We start from the raw sequence: 23,034 nt of genomic DNA, 5'->3' as shown, positions 1-23,034 counted from the left end.
ATTTTAAATTTTTGTCTAGAACTTTTAAAGAAGAAGTGGATCAACTCTCTGGTGTTTAACTAGGAATAATCTCGAGAATTGCTGCAAAAAAGGGTTGTATTTGCATGCAAAAGCCATTAAATGTTATGTTATTTTTCTACTGTCATTTTTATAGATTGGCGATCAACTGTATTTTGTTTGAATGAACAGTGATTTTTGTATGTATGAAAAGTGATTGCGCTAATTGAGTGCGTACTCACTCGCGTGCCGCAACACAGTCAAAATGCAATAGGCGTTTAAACTATAATTAATTGAAAATCAGACATTAGCTTTCGAATTAGTTTTGGTTTACTTAATCTTGCGTTTGCCCACATTGTTGCAAATAAATTGATGCAATGTTAAACGGCATTGGGGAACAGTGTGTTGTAAAATGTATTGCAACAAATTTATTCGCGTTGTTCTATTGTATGTACATATAACAGTACGATACTATCGATATACGTATGTATATATGTATATTTATCATCAATTCTTGTTTTTGTAAAAGCGCGCTTAACAAATTTGAAGCAACATTACTGATTCAGCGGATTGAAGCGAAATTAATTAATATTTTTTTTATTTTTTAAATTATTTTTTATGCAAGTTTCAGCACTTGCTTGCGTGTAAACGATTTATTATGAAATATTTTCGAAATATTATATTTTATATTTCATTTGCAAATTATTAATTATTTTAGGCATTTCTTGTATTTTATTTTATTTTTTTAATTTATTATATTATTTTTTTTACAATATTAATGTTTGGTTTTATTTTTACTGATTATTTTGTGTTTAACCATTTTAAACTTAACAATATTGTTTCCATATGCTAAACTTCAATTACATACTTTATTTATGTACTTATGTGTTATTTATTATAAATATTTATTTAGTTCTTAGATTACTCTCTGTTTTTATTAGCAAATGTTTTCAAAATTAACAGCCATTTTGACGAATCTTTCAAATATTTTGAAATCATACAATTTGTAAGAAGACAACGCAATAATCTAGCAATATGCCTACAATATAACAATAACAATAACACGTTTAGCATGGGCCTTAGCGTTCATTAGGTTTTTATTAGTTAATACTTTTATTTGTAAATATTTATGTTCACCGTTATATTTTATATACAGTATATTATATATATGCTTAATAATAATAAGCAACATTTAATAAGCTCAACAGCGTTTATAAACGTAGAAAATATATGAGATTCATTTAATTGGTGAATTTGTTTAAATTTTATTCATTTAAAATGTTTTTTTTTTTAATAGTTTTCCAAATCAAAATATAAATTATAAAATGAAACTGAAACATTTAAATTTTCGACCATTTTAGTTCTGAATTTTTGCATAAATTTGCGAAATATATAAATTTCTATTATAGATGAAAACTTTATCTACTGAAATAATTTACCTCATTTTCAAAGCTATCCATATTGCAATTAAGCTATCAACTCAATTTAATGAGATTCAAATCGTTCAATTAACAGAGACAATTGAGTTAATATACTTATCGCTTTTGATGTTCGATGTTCAAAAATATTTTTTGTTTTATTAAGTTATTTTCCCATTTTTCTTATTTCTTCTTTTTGATTCTGGAAACTTCATTCCATTGCCCGACCATGGAGAAATTAGAATTAGCAATTAGCCGACCGAGGTGCATGCATCAGCTTCTTTGCAGAATATGGTCTCAATATCGCTTACAAGGTTCTATCGTGTGTACTGTGTGGAAGACTAAAGCCCACAGTCAACAAACTGATTGGACCGTATGAGTGAGGTTTAGAAGTGGAAAATCTACAACTGACCAGATCTTCACCATGCGCGAAGTCTTGGAAAAGACCCGTGAAAAGGTGATCGATACATCTCTTTGTCGATTTTAAAGCTGCTTTCGACTGCACGAAAAGGAGACGCCTCTATCCCTGCAAAACTAATACGGCTGTGTAAACTGATGTTCAGCAACACCAAAAGCAAGACAAGGAGACTCACTATCGTGTGACTTTTTTAACCTGAAGCTGGAGAAAATAATAAGAGCTGCAGAGCTAAATAGAGAAGGTACGATCTTCTATAAGAGTGTACAGCTGCTGACGTAAGCCGATGATATCGATATCATTGGAAACAACACCTGCGCCGTTAGTTCTGCTTTTTCCAGACTGGATAAGGAAGCGAAACGTATGGGTCTGGTAGTGAACGAGGACAAGACGAAATATTTCCTGTCATCAAATAAACAGTCAGCGCATTCGCTTCTTGGCTCCCACGTCACTGTTGACAGTCATAACTTTGAAGTTGTAGATAATTTCGTCTACCTGGGAACCACATCAACACCAATAATAATGTCAGCCTAGAAATCAAACACAGAATCACTCTTGCCAACAGGTGCTACTTTGGACTGAGTAGGCAATTGAAAAGTAAAGTCCTCTCTCCATGAACACAAACAAAACTCTAAAATCGCTCATTACTCCCGTCCTCCTTTATGGTGCAGAAGCGTATGATGTCGTCATCCGATGAGATGGCACTAGGAGGAGAAAGGGTTTGCCTAAGATTTGAGCATTGGCAATGGCGAATACCGCAGACGATGGAACGATAAACTGTACGATTTATACGACGACATAGACATAATTCAGCGAATAAAAAGACGCTGGCTAGGTCATGTTGTCCGAATGGACGAAAGCACTCAAGCTTTGAAAATGCTCGTTGCAGTACCGGCTGGTGGAAGCAGAGGTAAAGAAAGACCTCTACTACGTTGGAAAGATCAGGTGGAGTTCGATCTGGCTTCACTTGGTACAAAGAGACCAATGGCGCGCTATTACTCATTCGGATATAATTGCGTAAGTCGTGAAAAAGAAAGTTTATTTAGTAAACCAAATTTGTGAAATTATCAGTATTAAAAGTAAAAAAATTATTTAAGCGTGTGTTTAGAGCATTTAAGGCGCAAGCATGCTGCATACACAATAGCATAATAATAGCCTACTTTATTTATTGTAGTTATTTAACGGTTTATTTTTTTATGCTAAAATATTATACAATCTTATAGCAAAGATGTAGAAATTGTTAATTTTTATTTTAATATTATTTATTATTATTTTTTAATTTGTTATTTAAATAATATTTTTTATATTATTTTGTATTTAATTTTTCATCAATAATTTCATTTCTCTGTATTTCAACTTCAAACTTATCTCTTTAAATATGTTGGTAAATTTATTTTTTCACTTTTTTTGTCGTGTTTAATTGTATAACTAATACCTTCCATCTACTAAGTGTATACATATATACAAATTCAGCCTTAATTTGTTTACATTTATTAACTCGTTTATATGCTAAGTTATAAAAAATAATTTTCTGAAAGTATTTGGGATTTAAAAACAATGTATGGTCAAGTGTTCACAGTTTATTGCATATACAACAATTATTATTATTTTCTTTTTTAATTCAGCGGTAACACTGTTTAGGGTTGGTGCTGTTATTTGCCAACTATTGCTGATATTGTGCTATGTGGATCGAAATTCGTTAAAACCTATCATAATTATTGTATTAGTTAATTTTTATAATATTACAAATATCTATACAATAAACGCATTTGTTTGTATGTTTGTTTATTTTGAATTTTCTTCCATGCTAAAACTATTTTAATATACGACTTTTTTAAACTATTTGAAGTTTTCAACCTCTATTTGCTTTTATGAGTGCTTATGTGTGTTCCTAGGGTTTTATAATTTTAATATGATTTTAACAATAATAACACATAGTTTGTGCGTTCATTTTACTTCACTAAATTTGCCTTTTGCTGCAGCGTTTTTACCGCTAATCGCAAATACATACATATATATCTATGTTTTTTACTATTACATACATATGTTTCACGTATGCCTATGTTGTGTTAAGCGTCTAATATACCTAAATATAAATGGGGTTTCATTACATATCTAAACATACACAAACATGTACACTTATTAAACGTATTTTTTCCAATGCTGCATTGTTATGCAAATATTCCTTTAAAATTAATTTTAATTAACTAATTATTTAATTTCTATTCCTTTTTATTCTCTATTCTTACGAGTTCGTAATTATGCTAATTCTTGCAATGATCACAACTTTAAAGTATTTTCTTCCTTAAAATATTTGCATTTTCACCACAAAATGCCAGCAAGTACTTATTTGCTAGTATTCGGTTTAACGTCTTAGACCATTGTGCAAGCAGCTTAAATTTGCTTCAGACGCACAATATATACTTATATATTCACTACGATCACTTTCTATGATTATTATATGTTTATCTTTATTTTTGTTTAAATATTTTTAAAAATTTTCAAGAAATTTTTATTGTAAAATATGGTGGGATAAAGTTTTTCACTTTTCAAAATAAAAATTTCAGTAATAGGTTGAATAGAGAGTGATTCTTAAATAGACTCTTCAAATAATTATTTGTTAAAGGCGAATCATGTTTGAAACTGAATTAAATTTAAATTGATCAAATTCCAGTACTATATGAAAGGTAGCTAAAAGCTGGAAGTTGCCTGGTATAAGGCAACCTAACCTCAAAAGAAAAAAATTAATATTGCCTTTCTCACCAGAGAAGAGTGGGATAGGGCGAGGTTGATAATAATACAGCGATAAGTATATATACAGGTATAATATAGAAATGAGTGGGAGGTGGTGCCTTTTCAGAAAAATTAGACATCCAAATCGTCTTCCGACTTCCAGATCCATGCAGTGTTTTTTGAAGCAGAGATTACTGCAATTAAAGTAGGTCTACTCTGGGTGCTAAAAACAAGAAATATATTTATTTTTACAGGCAGCCAGGTGACTTTGAATTCATTAAAGTCTCTTAGATTCTCATCGAAGATATCAATGGGTTCCAGGACACAGCAACATTTCAGGAAACTGTAAATAGAATGAACTACCACCTTACACATAAATTCCGATAAAGAGGAAGTATGCAGTATCTTGTAGATACTTAATACGATACGACATAGACATAGCCGAGTATCGGTGGAAACAATGTCTGACTTGCTCAACCTGATTTGAATGGAATAAGGGCCGGACATGCCGTTTATTAAAATTTAAAATACATAGCCGAGTATCGGTGGAAACAATGTCTGACTTGCTCAACCTGATCTGAATGGAATAAGGGCCGGACATGCCGTTTATTAAAATTTAAAAGAAACGACTTAAGAACTCTAGCAGGAGTGTTAACAGGTCATTGTCTGATTGGTAGACATGCCAGTAGATTGGGACACCATACAATGACTATTGCAGAAGCTGCCAAGAAGTAGAAGAGGAGGAGACAGTAGAGCATATTCTATGTGGATGCAAGGCCTTGCTCAGGAAAATAAAGACAACGATCTGATACGATTTTCTTGACGATGGCTCCGAAGTGGCTATTATACAACTTGTTGAAGTGAACAACTTTATCATTGCCCGGTGGAGTGACAATGGGCCTCCTAAAGACCTAAGTGAGTCGTACGACCTACCCTAATAAGATATGAATATGAGTTATGTTATGGTGAATGTTTAAAAACTCTTTAAATATAACTAAATGTAAAATCAAATTGATAAGAATATTAAAGGTTATGTTAATTATTTGAAGGTTTGTGTTCATGTCTTTCGCACATAATTTATCTCATATATTGTTTTGGTTCTAATTCGCAAACTATTTGCTTTTGTATTACAATTTATAAACTAAGCTAAATTTATTATTGTTTCCCCAATTTTATTCCTCTAGAAGAATAACTACTTTTGCGTTTTCTTAAATTTCTATATAATTTCTATTTTTTCTATAAATGACTTGTTCTAAATTATGGGCTTATTTGCGCACTTCTATATACATGAATAACTACGGATTCGCCCTTGAGGGAGCTAACAGCTGCAACAGTTAAGTTTTTGAATTCTAAGGTGGATCTATGAACTTTCTGCTGCTGCATACATATAAATTTTATACATATATAGCTATATTGGCGGCATTTGTTTAGTCTTTCGTTTCGCTTGTGGGAAATTTAACGTTGGGCTTGAAAGTATACAGCTGTAGCTTGGGCCCCTTCACCGCTACTCATATGCCTTCTTTGAAGAATTTGAGCAGATAACGCTAAAGTATTGTGCAACGTCCTTTATTCCTAGATGATTGTGTAAATTCGCTAACAATGGCACCAGAGCTCGTACAGCCCATCAATTCTCTGAATACATCGCCAATTTTGTAATTAAATCTGAAAAGAATACGATGTATATAAATATAAAAAACAAGTTAGAAAGGGCTAACTTCGGGTGCAACCGAACATTTTATACTCTCGCAATTTATTGATATTGAGATAATACACAATTTAACTACATATTCGGCATAAAGGCACTGAGTTCTTCATGTAGATATCCGGGGACTTGAAAAGTTTTCGATAAGTGAAGCAACAGATGATATACAGTATTTGTGTAAAGTTGTATTCAGATATCTTTATTGGTTCCTAATGTATATATTATAAAGTGAAGGAATCAGATGGAATTAAAAATTTAGTTATATGTGAGGTCGGTTTCATTTTGAACCAATTCCGCCCATCTTGCATCCCTGGTGTGAAAATATGATATATCTAATTTTATTGAAATCGGTCGAGTAGTTCCTGAGATATGCTTTTTCACCCATAAGTGGTCGACGCTACGCCCATTTACAGTTTAAAAAAATCTGACCAACGTACTCAAGATGCCAAGGAATTTGTGTACCAAGTTTTATTAAAATATCTAAATTTTTACTCAAGTTATCTCTTACACGGACAGACGGACAGACATCCGGATTTCAAATCTATTAGTCTTTTCTTTCTGGGAGACACAAACAACCGTGATGTGAACAAAACTATTATACTCTGTACAACATGTTGCGAGAGAATAAAATTAATTTTAATTTACATTTAAATATCTTTTTATCTTAACCCGCTTTACCCATTTTATGATATAATATAAATAAAAGTCCAAAATTCTATAAAAACATAAAATTTATACAAATTATTTAAAAATCGCATACGAATAACCACACCTGATTCAATTAGCTTTGTGTACTTACTTGGCGGAGCATTCTACATAGCCGCAACGCCAATGCTTGCGCACCAGTGTTGAGATATCCTTCAGCTCCTGAGTGCCATTGAAATTCAAATAAATATTAAAAATTAAAATGCTTTGAGCATTTCAAACATTTGCTTAGCTCAAGTGTATATGTGGCAATATGTTTAAATAGCATAAGTCGACTTAAGTTCATATGAGCAATTTGAGTTATTTTAACTAGTGAACTTATACGACTATATCTTACAAACGAAAGTATCAAATTAATTTAAAATAAAGCTGCATCTTATGCCAAAATTTTATTGATATACAATATACCCACAGCTGTTTAAGTCGACTTAGTCTATTTTAATAAAAATATGGTAATATACAGCTTAACTTATGCAATCACTCACCTGTGAAGTAGCCTGCAGCTCGGTGACCGTGTCGTATTTATTACCAATTACAATTATACTAAAATCTCGATGACTAAAACTATCCAATATTTGCTCTCTCATTGCGCGGCAGTACTGCGGGAAGTTGTTGAGAGAAATGTGATAAAATTAGGTCACTTCGTTAAAAAATATAAAATTTCTTCTTGCTGCATTGCACTAACCTGAAATGTTTCCAAATTCCCCATATCGAATACTAAAACATATGCGTGTACGGTTCGCAACCCCAGCGGATGTCCATTATTCCATTCGGCAAAGTTATCGGCCGGAAAACGTTTCTTTTTGCGCGCATTGCATTTCATTGAGTTCGTATACATATTTGTGCGGGTGTTTTTTTTTTTATAAATTTCAACAGCCAGAATGTTGTCAGTATGTGTAATCGATATGTTTGTCGTTTGGTTGGTTGGTAGTTCCGTTAGCCGTAGAACATTTTTGTTGTTTGGTTGATTTCGATTATTTGGTCAGCATGAAAGGAAATGAGAAAACAGAATATAAAATGAAAATTTGCCGAGCTAAGAAATGTAATTCAATTACATAAAAATGATTTCATTACTAAAATGGCCATACACATTAGGGTGTGCGTGATTATTCTCTTGTTCTGAATTAACAACCAGCTATTTCGTATAAAAGTATTGAATTTGGATTTTGTATTTTATAAGTGTCGGAAAAACCAAAGGTCATGAAGGACAACCAGTACAAAGATACAACCAAGAGCTTGAACTCATCGCGAACTTCCTCTAACCAGCATTTCTCATTTCTCTTCCTAGAGAGTTTTCTAGAATGCTACAGCTTCAACACAATATCCGATATGGTAAGACATATATAGATTATTACACGATAATGCCACTGAAAGGATGGATTGAAAAAACAAATGATTTAGTTGAAAAACTTAAAATATTGTGATGACACTGGCAAGGTTAGGATATCGAAGGGAGCTTTTCAATTGGTAATTTCCATTTGATGAACTTTAGACTGAATAGGAGGTTGGAACGTAAAGTCCTCTTTCGTCGAAACAAAACCAAACTCTTCAAGTCGCTTATCATTCCCGTCCTGCTTTATGGTGTAGAAGCTTGGACGATATCAACATTCGATGAGACAACACTAGGAGTTTTCGAGAGGAAAGCTTTGAAAGTGTTCGATGTCGTACCCGCTGGTGTAAGTCGCGGGAGAGGAAGGCCTCCACTCCGTTGGAAAGAGCTTTTCAATTGGTAATTTCCATTTGATGCCGAATTGCCGAACAAGCGGTATCAAGCAATACGAAAACCACTTCAGGATTTCTTTAGAGCCATCCTTTGTTCAAGATTCGTAATTTACATACACTCAATACATATAGTACGGGAGCTAGCAACGTCAAAAAAACAAGAATTTCAGGTAGGCCAGTTTTTAGATATGCTCTAAAATATTATAATTTCAAATCATTTTAAGAAGTTTTTTTTTTAATATTTTTATTAAACCATTCTCAACAAAAACTTATTATTGCCAGATATTTTTGATGTTGTTTAAACGGTGCCAAACGCCTAGGTTAGGTTGAAAATTACTAAAAGTGGGTTAACTAACTAACGAAAAACGTCAGAAACACTAAATTTTGCAGAAGAAATAGCAGAAGGGAGCTGTACTCAGATTTTTTTACAAAATGGAAAATGGGCGTGGTATCGCCCCCTTATGGGTCAAAAACCATATCTCAGGAACTACTCGACCGATTCGAATGAAACTCAGTATATAATATTTTCTTGACACCCTGATAACACTGACAAAAAATGGGCGAAATCGGTTCACATCCACTACTACTTTCCTTATAACTCAATTTTGAATTCCATCTGATTCATTCACTTTATAATGTATACATACGGAACCAATGAAGATATCAGTATAAAACTTTACATCAATAGTGCATGTGAAAAAATTGTCGAAAACGGACTATAACTTTTCAAGGCCCCAGATATCGAACATGTTGAACTCAGCGCCTAAGGGTAAATTTTAACCGAAAATATGGGTAAATCTCTCAGAAAATTTAATGTAATTCAGAGGAAATTGTTTTCTTCTAATAATGTGTCTCTGTTCCAAAAATTATTAAAATCGGGTCATAATATCTTTTAGCTCCCATATACCTAATTATAGGTTTTTTAAAAATACGGTGGGTTTTATTCCGCATGTATGTATTGGTTAATATGTGAGATATCTTAGTAAAATTAAGTGAGCGTATATTGTACCTTGCTGGTGAAAATGAACGAAATCGCTTCAGGAATTACCTCATCCCTCATATACTATATATGACGATTTTCGTTATTCTATAAAACTTTATGCCGAATTTATGGGTAAATTTGTGTTTATGTGAATAAATTTTTTTTAATAAATTGCGAGAGTATAAAATGTTCGGTTGCACCCGAACTTAGCCTTTCTTTACTTGTTAAAGATTGTTTCTTTCAGAACCACAAAACACAAACTGAAAACTTTAGACAGTATTGAAATATATGTCTTAAGACCAGCAAAGACCAAAAGGTATGAATAAACAAAACTAATTTTTTCGTCCATTAAGAATTTCAAAGAAATGAATTTAGTAATTTGCATCTCGTGTTGTATTGGCTGCGATCGGTATTTTTGATAATGAAGCTAGAAATATTGGCCACGAAAATTTTTGGTGACTCGAAATTTAAAAAATCGACTGTTGCAGTGTTGTTTTTTGCCAACAACAGCGAGAGTTTTTATAAGAAAGGTATTATAAAATTTTCTTCAAAATCTCAACAACTTGTTCAACAAAACTGTGCATATTTGACATAAAACGGATCAATCTAACTGTGCTAAATAAAACCTTCAACTTGAAGCAAAAAATAACGAATTTTTTTATACTAGTCTTTAAATTATTATCGCGAGGAATTATTGGTTCAGTCAAATATGAATCGAGGTTTGTTTTATAATGTGAACAGAATAATTTACATTTTAAGCTTACAAGAAATCAAAAACAAAAAAAAAAGCAAAACATTGATTTAAGTGACATTCGAAAGAATAACAAAGGATCGGCTAAGAATCGGCCAAATATAGGCGGTGCCGATGCTGATTTTTTTACGATACTGGCACATGACGATGCCAAAGCAGATTAATAGGCCGGACTCTAATTCTCAGAAATGCCATGATATGTTGTTTAACAGTTATTTTCCTGTCTTACAGGTCGGGTCAAGTTTACAGTCAGTAGTGTATAACATTTTCTATGTAGAAACCGCTTAAACCCCTTCCAGTTACCAGCTGGAGTACATATTTTATAAACAAACTATAAAATAGGTCATCATTGACTAACTCCGGACTGCCTCTAGAGATTCAGTTAAAACTAAAATTCTCCCGTGACATTTACACCAGTGAGTGGTGAGCCTTTTGTTAGTAAAATGGACGCTTTTCAGGTCTCCAAAACTCTCCTCGGTATACCAAAGTGAGCAATTCATTTAAAATGTTTTCGACTCTCGTTTGTATGTGCGTGTCGCAACACCATTTTATTTTCACATCGAATTTCAGTTTACGTGGCGCACGCTTATTGATTTTAAAGTGCAGTTGTCCTCAATTGCCATACATTCCACCTGCTGCTGACTGGTTGGCCGAGTGTTGACAGAGGATATTCGGTCTTGGTTGCGCCATTGTGGCTTTCAATAAAAACAATTCTGAATTGTTTCACTATGTGATCCCAAAAGCAACAAAAACAAAGAGCAGACAACAACAAAAATGTAAAGTAAACTAACATCACAAAGATGCGTATGTGTATGCATCAGGGAGTGCTAAAAAGGCATAACAATTCCCACAGTTATCAATAAAGTTAAATGGACAATACACAGGAAAGGCTTCACATGCATGAAAAGGTGTACATGTATATATGTGTGTTTATATGTTGTATGTGTTTGTAAAAAATGTTTATTTATGCATGGCATACCATTTTTCCCACAAGGGCAACAACAATTCAACTGTTAATAACAACAAACGCTTGCAATATACAGACGTATTTTGCGTACATAATATATATGAACCTTTGATCGGGTAACCGACAATTTTAATATAGTACAACGAATACCATTGCAAAATTCAAACAAATCGAGCTTTCCTAGGGGGATATTTGTTATATGTACTTATGGATGTAAACTTTGGTCATAAATCTATATACTTTCCGAGATTTGTGAAGCGCTTTCTAAAAGTTCGGTTCCAAATCCAAATAATAAATCTAAATAATACACGACTTGCTTAAATATATGTACAACTCATATGGTAGCCTGCTACGAATTTGCTTGATGCCAACGTCATGATTTGTCATTATTCATAGTAATTTCAAAATTGCATCTGTAGTTCTCTTCAGATGTTTGACATTTACTAAAAGTGATTTAGAGAATTTTAATGAGAGCAGATTGTTATACAAAATTGACAATGGACGTGACACCGCCCACTTATGGGTCAAAGACCATATCTTAGGAACTTCTAAATGAATTTCAACCAAATTCAGTCCGTAACATTTTTTAGCATCCCTATGGTACAGTTTGGAAATGGGTCGGTTCACTACACGCCTTCTTTTATTAAACCACAATTTTGAAGTCCACCTGATTCGTTTTAGTGTCGGTAAATCGGTCAGATATTTTAAAGTTGGATATATTCTTGAATGAGGACAAGACGAAATATCTCCTGTCATCAAACAAACAGTCAGCGCACTCGCGTCTTGGCTCCCACGTCACTGTTGACAGTCATAACTTTGAAGTTGTAGATAATTTCGCTTATCTGGGAACCAGCATTAACAACACCAACAATGTCAGCCTTGAAATCCAACGCAGAATCACTCTTGCCAACAGGTGCTACTATGGACTAAGTAGGCAATTGAAAAGTAAAGTCCTCTCTCGACGAACCAAAATCAAACTCTATAAGTCGCTCATTATTCCCGTCCTGATGTATGGCGCTGAAGCGTGGACGATGACAACATCCGATGAGACGACTCTTTGGGTTTTCGAGATAAAGGTTTTGCGCAAGATTTATGGTCCTCTAAACATTGGCAACGGCGAATACCGCAGACGATGGAACGATGAGCTGTACGATTTATACGACGACATTGACATAGTTCAGCGAATAAAAAGACAGCGGCTCCGCTGGCTAGGTTATGTTGTACGGATGGAAGAAAACACTCCAGCTCTGAAAGTATTCGATGCAGTACCCGCGGAAGAGGACGACCTCCACTCCGGTGGAAAGACCAAGTGCAAAGTGACCTGGCTTCACTTGGTGTTTCCAGTTGGCGCCAAAAAGCAAAAAGGAGGCATGAGTGGCGCGCTCTGGTGGATTCGGCTATAATCGCTTAAAGCGGTTCCTACGCCAAATATATATATATATATACATGTATTCTCTAGATCCAATATACCTCATATAGGGATTCTCAGACTTCCGGTGAACTATATGTATGATTAATTTGTGTAATATCTTAGCAAAATTAAGTATAAATCTTGAATGTAATGTAACTTAATGGCAAAAATAGTTCTGTCGATCCAAGAATTTTCGCATCTTCCATATGCTGTATAAAAGTGCTTACTATAAGAGCGCTACAAAGGTTTGTATTTTTATTCCTGTGAAAGTACATTCGATGCCATTATGTATGGAACTCGATTTCTTTTGCATGGCCACCACGGACACCCTACAGACTCTGAACCCAATTTTCGACAGTTTTCAAGCTTAAATCGGACGATACTGCTGCCATTTCACGTTCGATATTCGTACGAAGTTCATCAATCGTCGCCACCTTGTTGGCCCACAGGAAATAGTCTAACGACGTCAAATCGCACCACCGAGGCGGCCATTGACTAGGTCACTTCGGGAGATAACTCGTTCGCCAAATGTGTGGTTGTGGCTGGCCAAAAATATTCAGTTATCATTGAGCGGTAACGATTTCCATTCACAGTAAAGTGCCGGTCACCGGTACAAAACCGTAATTTTTATCAGGATGCAATGGTGACTCATGGAGTCCATGTGTATTGCTTCCTGACCAATAACGCATGTTTTGATAAGAGACATGTCAAAAGAGCGGGAAAAATAAAGCGTCCTTTGCTGTCCCTATCGGTCTACTTTGCAGCGTCCCTATTGAAAAACCCTTTATAATGATTTTCGTTATTCTAGTGGACTTTATGCCGAATATATGGGATGACTTTTTAGTTATCTTAAAAAGATTAAATAAATAAAATTCGAGAGTAAAAATGCATGCTTACATCGGAACTTAGTGTTTCAACTTTTACATAAAACAAGTAAGGAAGGGCTAAGTTCGGGTGTAACCGAACATTTTATACTCTCGCAATTTATTTATTTAACTTTATTTATACTATATAATACACAATTTGACCCACATATTCGTCATATATATTGTATAAAGTCCATTGAAAGTTGGAAACCATAATATTAGGTTAGAAGCACCGAGGTCCTCGTGTTCGATATATGGGGCCTTAAAAACCTATGGTTCGGTTTCGGCGATTTTTAGAATGGGGCTGCCACACTATTAACATAGTATTGGTGCAAAGTTCTGCACCGATATCTTCACTAGTGCTTACTTTATATATTGTAATGTAAACGAATCAGATCGTCTTCAAAGTTCTGGTTATAGGAAGTAGGCGTGGTTGTGAAGCGATTTGGCCTATGTTCACACCATATCATTGAGATGTAAGGAAACTATTACAAACCAAGTTTCATTGAAATCTGTCGAGTAGTTCCTGAGATATGGTTTTTGACCTATAAGTGGGCGACGCCACGCCTATTTTCCATTTTGTAAAAAAATCTGAGTGCAGCTTTCATCTGCCATTTCTTCTATGAAATTTAGTGTTTCTGACGTTTTTCGCTAGTGAGTTAACCCACTTTTTGTAATTTTAAACCTAACTTTTGTATGGGAGGTGGGCGTGGTTATGATCCGATTTCTTTCATTTTTGGAATGTATTAGGAAGTGGCTAAAAAAAACGACTGCAGAAAGTTTGGTTTATATAGCTCTATTGGTTTGCGAGATATGTACAAAAAACTTAGTAGTGGGCGGGGCCACGCCCTCTTCCCCAAAAAAAATTACATCCAAATATGCCCCTTCATAGTGTGATCCTTCATACCAAATTTTATTTCCATAGCTTTATTTATGGCTTAGTTATGCCACTTTATGTGTTTTCGGTTTTTGCCATTTTGTGGGCGTGGCAGTGGTCCGATTTTGCTCATTTTCGAAAGCAACCTTCCTATGGTGCCAAGAAATAAGTGTGCCAAGTTTCATCAAGATATCTTAATTTTTACTCAAGTTACAGCTTGCACAGACGGACGGACAGACATTCGGATTTGAACTCCACTCTTCACCCTGATCACTTTGGTATATATAACCCTATATTTAACTCGTTTAGTTTTGGGTGTTACAAACAACCGTTATGTGAACAAAACTATAATACTCTCTTTAGCAACTTTTGTTGCGAGAGTATAATTACAAAAAAATTGTATCCATGGCAACCCTGTGTCTCACCGTTGTAATATTTTACATCTGCTACATAGTTGCTCGGCTTTTACGAGTATTCAACACTTATTGTGCATACTCATGTTTTATTTTGCGGTGTTGTTGTGGGTTGCTCTTTTGGCTGCAATAAATTTCACAATCCATTCATACACACACACAGAATGAAATTTTTGCATTGTAGGTAAACTTATACTCGATGTGCTTGAAAGAGGTGCACAGAGCGTTTGAGCACATGGCCGCAACAATGTCCATTGTCATAATTCATGGAGTCCACCCTCAAGTGTACTTCAAGTGCCGTCGTCGGCGGAGTGTAATAAAATACCAAATAGCAATGGTAGATAGTTTATAAATATTTATGAAATGACTGTCCGAATGTGTCAGAATGCAGTGGGAAGAAAGTATGCAAGGGGCTAACGTATAGTATATTCATTTGTGTTGATGTACAAAATACCACAGAAGAGAAATAATAATTGAATTTAAGGTCGAAAACCAAATTTTAAGATATTACTAAAAATATATACATTTTTTTTCGAATTTGCGCTCTAAAATTAGTTTTTGTAGTTTTGAATATTATGAGAATGACCTTATGGGAGATTTTTTGACTTTGTCGATCATGTCGATTTAGGGAATTTGATAAGTGATTATTAGCTCTTTAAGTTAGAATTTAATTTAGTGAACACTGGTCGGCCTTTCTTATAAGATGCTTCAATAACTCGCTACTTTTAGTTAATTTTTAACAGTTTAAAATTCCGAAAGAGCTTAAGTGAGATTTAATTTAAAGAATACAAGCCTTTCTATAATTTTTTATCACACCTCTTAATTAGCTTGCCTGCTCTTGTGCGTGTCACACAATTCCCAGTAATTTCTGCTGTACATTTGTAACTCTGACCTGACGATCAATTCAACTCAATTTAATTGCTAATTAACTACTTTACGGTGTTCAATAGACAACACGATTACGACGTGACCATAAAAATGTATCTCAATTTCTTTTTATTATTTTTATTGCAGAAAATCTCATTTAATGCTCTCGCCTCACGCAAATAAGCTTAAGAGAGTCATTTTAATTAAATCGCTGTGCAATAAAGCGTATAAGTGTGAAAGCATAACGGACATGATTAAGGTGACAGACGGAGTGGGTGTGTGGGTGGAGGGTTATATTATGATGTCTGCATTTGTGTTAACTGCCGTGGCAAGCCGTGGCAAGAAAGCAATTGTTGTGCGTTTGCCAAACAATAAAAGCCTTAAATTAGGTTATTTATGGTTGTGTTAGCGCTTGCGTGACTCTATGCCGACATTTAGATGTTCGGTTCGTTTTGCTTCTGTTTTTATGATTGACCTTGCACATTATTACAGTTATGTGAAGAGTTGAGCAGCGTAATCGTCCTTTCAGACTTTTCGTCGCTACTACTCCGATGGACAGTAGGTAATGAAGTCGCAACCCCTTTTGCTGTAATTATTTAAGTAAATAATTTTTTTTATTGATTTGATAGAAAATGTTAGATGTTTTTATATTTATATTTTAGAGAGATATCCATATTTTGTATAGTGAGATTTTTACCAATGCGTCGTTAATTCGTAGTATTATTGACTTCTGCAAGTTTTGACTCTTCGGATTTTTGAGAATCCCCGACATACAGGGTGAAATTAGTTTTCATATGTCACATCTAACTACAATTATGATCCACTTCATCGAAAAACCTTAATAATTTCGAAATTTTGTAGATTTCCTACAGGGACTATGAGTTATGTACATCGACATGGCATAACCTCACAAATTTTTTGCTCAGCCCTATGCCAACGACTTTTACAACATTTGTCTTATTGTTCTTCTTATGGCTCGGTCAATAATTCCGATTTTTATTAATGGATATTCAATGAATCAACAATAACGAGTACAAAAGCAACAACAATGTCTCTTGAGACGGCAATAATGATGGAGCAATTCGTTAATAAATTGCAGCTAGATTATTGTGGCCGCAAGCTTGGTCAGCGAGCTATAATATATATACACAATTAAGTAAAGATTTTAATGTATCAGTAAGGAAGGTATAGGATAAATTAAAAAAAAAGCATAAGAAACAGGGCTATGAATGTGTTAAACAAAAGCAAAAAAACTAATTATAACAATATGGAGCTTTTAACTTCCTCTCCTAGATTTTTGGTTTTTTTTTTAAATACAATATACAAAACCTGTTGTGTGTGTCACGAAGACCAAGTTCGTTTAAGACATCCGCTTTGAAAATCAAAAAAGAATTTACGCAAAATTGAGGTCAAATGGTAAAGTATTTCGTCATGGTTGGGCCTTTTGTGGGAACAAACGGACATAAAAGATGGTTACTAACAGAGGTTTGCTTCTTTTTCTGCCAGAGAATCGAACATTATACTCTTGCAAGATGTTGCTCAGTTAGTATAATAGTATTGTTGACATAACGGTTGTTTGTAAGTCCTAAAACTAAACGTGTTAGATATAGGGTTATGAAAATGATCAGGATGACGAGACGAGTTGGAATCCGATTGTCTGTCTGTCCATCCCGTCTTAATGAAGCTTGGTACACGTGTTCTTTGGCATCGTAAGAACATGGGTATTGTAGATGAGCGAAATTTTACCACTGTCACGCACCTTATTATACAGCATGGAAATTTATGAAATCGGATTATAACCACGCCTACCTCCCATATAAAGGTTATGTTGAAAACTACTAAAAGTGCAACCCTAAATTTAATGGTAAAGATGGTACAGAAAATCTGCCCTAAGATTGATGTAAAATATGGACGATGGGTGTGGCGTCGCCCATTTATGGGTCAAAAACCAACGCCGACTTTCCTAATACCACAATTTTGTGGTCCATCTGATTCGTTCACTTTACAATATATAAATTAAGTACAACTGAAAAGATCGCCGACAACTATTAAAGACCCCAGATATCGAACATGAGGATCTCAGCGCTTGTTACCAATTTGTTTTACCGAAAATGTAGGTAAATATCTCAGATATTCTATAGAACTTCAGATGTTTTTCTTATAAGAATGTATGTGTATCTGTGCCGAAAATGAGCAGAATCAGGTTAGAACTCTAGGCCCCATATGCCTGATATAAGGGTTTTCAAACTTACGGTGGACTTTATACCATTTATGTCGGTGAATGGGTGAGATTAAGGAAATTCAGTGAACGAAACATCTTGGATATAATGTAGCATGGTGGTAAAAATAGTTAAAATCGATTAAGGATTACCCCAGCTTCGATATGTTATACACATATGTATAATGATTTTCGTTATTATAGTGGATTTTATGCCGAATACTGTCTACATTATATATTAGTGAATGTGGTAGAAACTAACTTTTTTGCAAGGGTATACCCCTATATTGACATCATATAATAATACAATACTTCTGACTCATGTAGATAATGCACCACTTTTCCCAGTAAAACCAGCTAATAATGCGTAAATTTTCAACTGCTCAGTCAGAGCGGATTCGTTGATATTGAGTATTGACTTGATGTACGGTTACAAACGCCAGTTTAACGCATGGTATGGTACATGAGTGTACCGAACATTAATTTCAAATAAATGTGTTTATTTTGACAGTTGATTTGACAACTATCCATCTTTTAAACTCTATATTCTCAAAAACTTTATGAATCAACTCACACTTTTCAAACACCACACAAGCCACAAGTTTCTCTTAAGCTTTCCTGCAGCTTATATATGGTATAGCTCATAAGGGGATATGTATCGTCTGGTGAAGAGTTTGAAGCATAAAATATGCAAAGTTTCTCATATGTATGTATATGTATATAAACGTGGGTCGATGAACATATGCGTATGAGTAGGTCCATAAACCTTTCTAAATTTACACATCTAACTCTTGTGGTAAACTTTAAACTTTATGCTCCACGAAAAACATAAATTCGGGGAAATCAATATGAATTGCCAATGAGCAATTCCGACGAAAGCCCACCAAATCACGCAAGCGTCTGCGAATAAGAGGGATAAGCGCTAAGAAATGAAACCGTTGAAATATGCTGAGAATAAATTTGGTGGAATTGAAATCAAACAAACCGTTCACTGCACAGATTCATGCCAATCTATTCTAGTTGTCTGTATGTATATACTTTAGTATATGCCGCGTATAAATGTGTGCTGGCATAAAAAATGGCGATATTAAAATTTGTTGTTCTAAATCTTGGAAATCTGCAAATCTGCACAAATGTTTTAGAGCGGAAATGAAAATTTCAATTCTACTTTGCTCTAGATTTGCATTGGCAATGAGATGTGTGTGTGTGTATACACTAACCTTAGTTGAGATAAACTGGCGAAGTAAGTTATATGCCAACGGCGAAAATGTGAGGGAAACAACAGCTTTTACGCCACCACCTACCGTGTTTGTTTGCAGGAGCGAGTAGCAAACGCAGATATCCTTCGGGGTAAATAATGGTTATTAGAATATTACCGCCACAGCAGGACTGGAAATGGCATTAAAACGCCAAGACACCTAACCATTGACTAAGGCGCGAAATTTATATGTATTCGTATATGAAATATACGAAGTGTAGTGCTGAGGTGAAAAAATAAATAGAAACAGCTGCTGGCGGTGGCCTGACATTGAATACATATTATACCTTGGCCATATCCATGCCCCACATCAAGGCTAAAAGGCTGGTAATAGGCAGCTGAGTCACATATTGCTTGCACAACAAAAATGTATTAGCAATGTGTAGCCGTTTTATGTAAAGGCTTGCAAATTTGATATTTATGCGGTGGGACGGTGCGTATGAGTAACATTAATTCGTTTAGCGCACATTTCAGTCATCACTAAAGTGTTTTTGTTGTTTGTATATAGCAAAATATTTAAATTTTGCGGTTGATAGGCTAATAAAATGGCCAGTCAATAAAAATTATGCTTCGCCTCAAATGTGATGCGGACAATACAATGCAGCATATAATGATATTAGGTGAGGTGAGTTGTGTGAGGTTTATTTTTTCGGTCCAGGAATTCCACTACTTATTTGTCAAATTCAAACCATAACCATGCATATTTCTTACTTAGCAGTGTTTTTGAAGATTAAACCATATGATATCGTATGTTCAGGTAAGATTGGAGAAGTTTAAAAAAAATTCAGAACGTCAAATTCAAATTTAAAAAAATTTCATTATGTAATAATTTATTACAAAACTTATTTAGCCGAAGGTGTTTGTTGAAGTAATTATTTTTATTATGAAGAGTTTTCTATATGTTTTCTATATAATGACAAGCATTGTCAAGTAACTTTTCTGAAAATGGCTAAAAAATCGGTAAGATTAAAATGACATTTCAATAATTTCTAGATACAGTGAAATTGCATGTCATTGAATTTGTGCTATTAACAATAGGTGTCATGGTGTCATTGAATTTGACATATCACAATTTGACATCTACCCACAATTGCAATTGTGTTTGTCATATTCTACCTTGAAACTAATATCTTATTATTTCTTATTGTTTTTACTTTCATAAATGAGCGGGAAAGTGAGTTTACTACAAAGAAGGAACCCAAAATTCTAAACACGTAAGTCATAAATCTCACCGATTATTTAGTACCTGATTTAAGAATCTGTACAATATGAATTCCACACCAGTATAAGCTTTGTTAAAAAATAATACAAAATCATTGTTATTAAAATTCATACAGATACTCGCAAATATTATTTTAATATCAATTTCCGCACATCTCCGTTTGGTTCACAATAAAACTGCAGTTATAAAATTTAATGTGACACCGTTAAATTCGATTAGCTACCTGACTCCGAGTACGACGAATTCAATGCAATTTTCAATAAGACCATAAACGCAGAAGTGCCATAAAGCATATTAAAAGTGGTTATAGCGTACCACAGCACCAAAAAGGAGGTAAAAATTAAAAAAAAAATAAAATTAAGAGAGTGGGAAGAAAACGACAGAACGAAGCGTTGCTCTGTTCACTGTCTGGGAAATGTAATATCAATAAAGCGATAATTTATTCATGCGATATTACTAATGGAGAAAGCGGCAGCGCACAGAGGCAGGACCACCAAGCACATAGACACCGAAAAGACACCTGCCAGCTGTTGGTGCTGTTAGCTGTCACTGCAGCAGCAACTGTTGCCGTGCAAGTTAACTTATTTTTCAATTTTCACAGAAATACACTTTCTGTTTTGTTGTTGTTGTTTGCTGGCAAATACTTGAATTTCTGCTGCATGAGTGCGTGGAACTTATGCACGCATTTCAGCATTTTACGACTGCTCACCTGGGGTGGAACGTCGAGTACCATCAGCTCGCGTATGCAAGTGTCGCACACCAGACAGCTCTTGTAGATCTTTCTGCGTGTAGTCGTCTGATGTGTCTTCGGAAAGTCGTGGTAGAAGAATTGCTGCAACGAAAATGGTAGATAGATTATGGTGAATAAATAAGGAAATCATGCTATGAAATATATTTAAGTGCATAAGTTGTAGCAATACAATTCTAACTTAATATAATGAAGTATGAAATGTTGCTCATACGACGTGTAAACCCTTCATATTCCGCGAATTGCTTACGCGAATTTATTAATGGCTGAAAATAATATTATTGGCATTGAAACTTTTAAGGAATATCGATTGACTGCATATACTGAGGTTAAACCGAATTGAATATTTGTGTGGGTTGCTGGGTATATTGCTTGGTTAGCTTATAACACCTCCCTTTAAAGGATCTGTTTAAAATTTTCGGTAAGAAAAAATCAATTAGATAAAGAAACAATACAAACAGAATATATTTAAGAAAATTTAGAGTTAAAAAATATTTTTAGGTGGCAACCTTGTTTTTTATAAGTCTGTAAAATTGAAATTCTGACATCTTTAAGACGTTATGGGTGTCAATCAAAATACTAGGACGGTTTGAATCCAAATAAAGTTAGAAGTTATTTAAAATTTTTAACTCCAAACTTGGGCGGTTCAAGAGAATCTGTTTTATGTTGCCCCACTTTGTCTGCCCGGACGCACTAATTTCTCAATAAATAATTCTTATAGCTGCAATAACAATTCATTTCAACCATATTGACCACTGCATTCTGTATTTAATTGCCTTAATTGATTGTCAAAAGCATATCAAATCTACCAACCGATTATTGTCATACTCCTCAATGAGGCTGAAATTGTTTATTTAATGCTTAGCAATATTTTAATGTCTGTCAAGCTTCGCATGTGCCTAGAGACACACACTTCGAACGAAAATATATTGTTTTCAATATCCCGTCATTCATTACAAATCTGTCGCTGTCAGTATATTCAATTCCCGCACGTCTGTTATTTGTATTATGACGCAATTCTAACGCTTAACGGCACATTTATTGGTTGCTCATTTATGGCCAGTCAGCCAAGTTATTGACCGACTAAACGCAAATGACAAATATTTATGCGATTCTATGCGATTTCAAACACATATGAAATGGAATTGAATATAACACATACACATACATATGTAGTGCCTTGTCAGAAAATAAAAGCAATAAGCCACGATTGAAAATGGCTTAAAGAAAATTGCTGATTCAATAGAACCGCATAAAAATCATGTAAATGCATATAACAAATATATATGTATGTATATGAATGCGGGTATATTGATCTAAAAATATATGCGAGTCTCGCTAAGCCACGTGTGTTTTCAAACATATATAGTTATGGATGGACTCAAGGCAGCGAGAGCATACAAATATAAACACATGTACTTAAAAGCATGTAACCACAGCTCAGGGAAACACGCCGTTAATGCAGTTGAAAAAAGAAAACCAGCCCGCTATTTATGCATAGACATTCTGGCAGTCGGGCCAGGCAATAACATGGCGCTAAGGCGCAGCTGTTGCGGCAGTTTATATGGTGAACATCTACACGCGTAATGACACATCGCAAACTGCCTTCCAATTGCCCGTCTTACTGGAATTTTGCAAACACATGAAGACCTACATGCTTATATACCATTTGATAGATTCATACCCAGTAGAGAAATCGACTGGCCGAAATTGCTGTAGAAGAATGAAAGGACTAAGTTGGTATGTAACCAAATATTTATAA

At 34.4% G+C, this 23,034-nt stretch overlaps 1 protein-coding gene across 1 annotated transcript in view; it reads right to left on the bottom strand.

Annotated features, from left to right (window-relative positions):
* Positions 1 to 204: 204 nt before the first annotated feature.
* LOC105213126 (ras-like protein family member 10B) overlaps positions 205 to 23,034 on the bottom strand; it is a 124,588-nt gene continuing 101,758 nt past the window's right edge. Inside the window, 5 exon segments of the mRNA XM_011185695.3 lie at positions 205 to 6,225; positions 7,065 to 7,132; positions 7,456 to 7,569; positions 7,656 to 7,769; positions 21,234 to 21,356. Of these exon segments, the coding sequence (XP_011183997.1) occupies positions 6,108 to 6,225; positions 7,065 to 7,132; positions 7,456 to 7,569; positions 7,656 to 7,769; positions 21,234 to 21,356 (537 nt within the window). The 3' untranslated portion in view covers positions 205 to 6,107.

This window comes from Zeugodacus cucurbitae, chromosome 2 (genome assembly GCF_028554725.1).
Source record: "Zeugodacus cucurbitae isolate PBARC_wt_2022May chromosome 2, idZeuCucr1.2, whole genome shotgun sequence".
Taxonomy (NCBI): domain Eukaryota; kingdom Metazoa; phylum Arthropoda; class Insecta; order Diptera; family Tephritidae; genus Zeugodacus; species Zeugodacus cucurbitae.
Note: the sequence above shows the minus strand (reverse complement) of the source record. Positions and strands in the feature narration are given on the sequence as shown.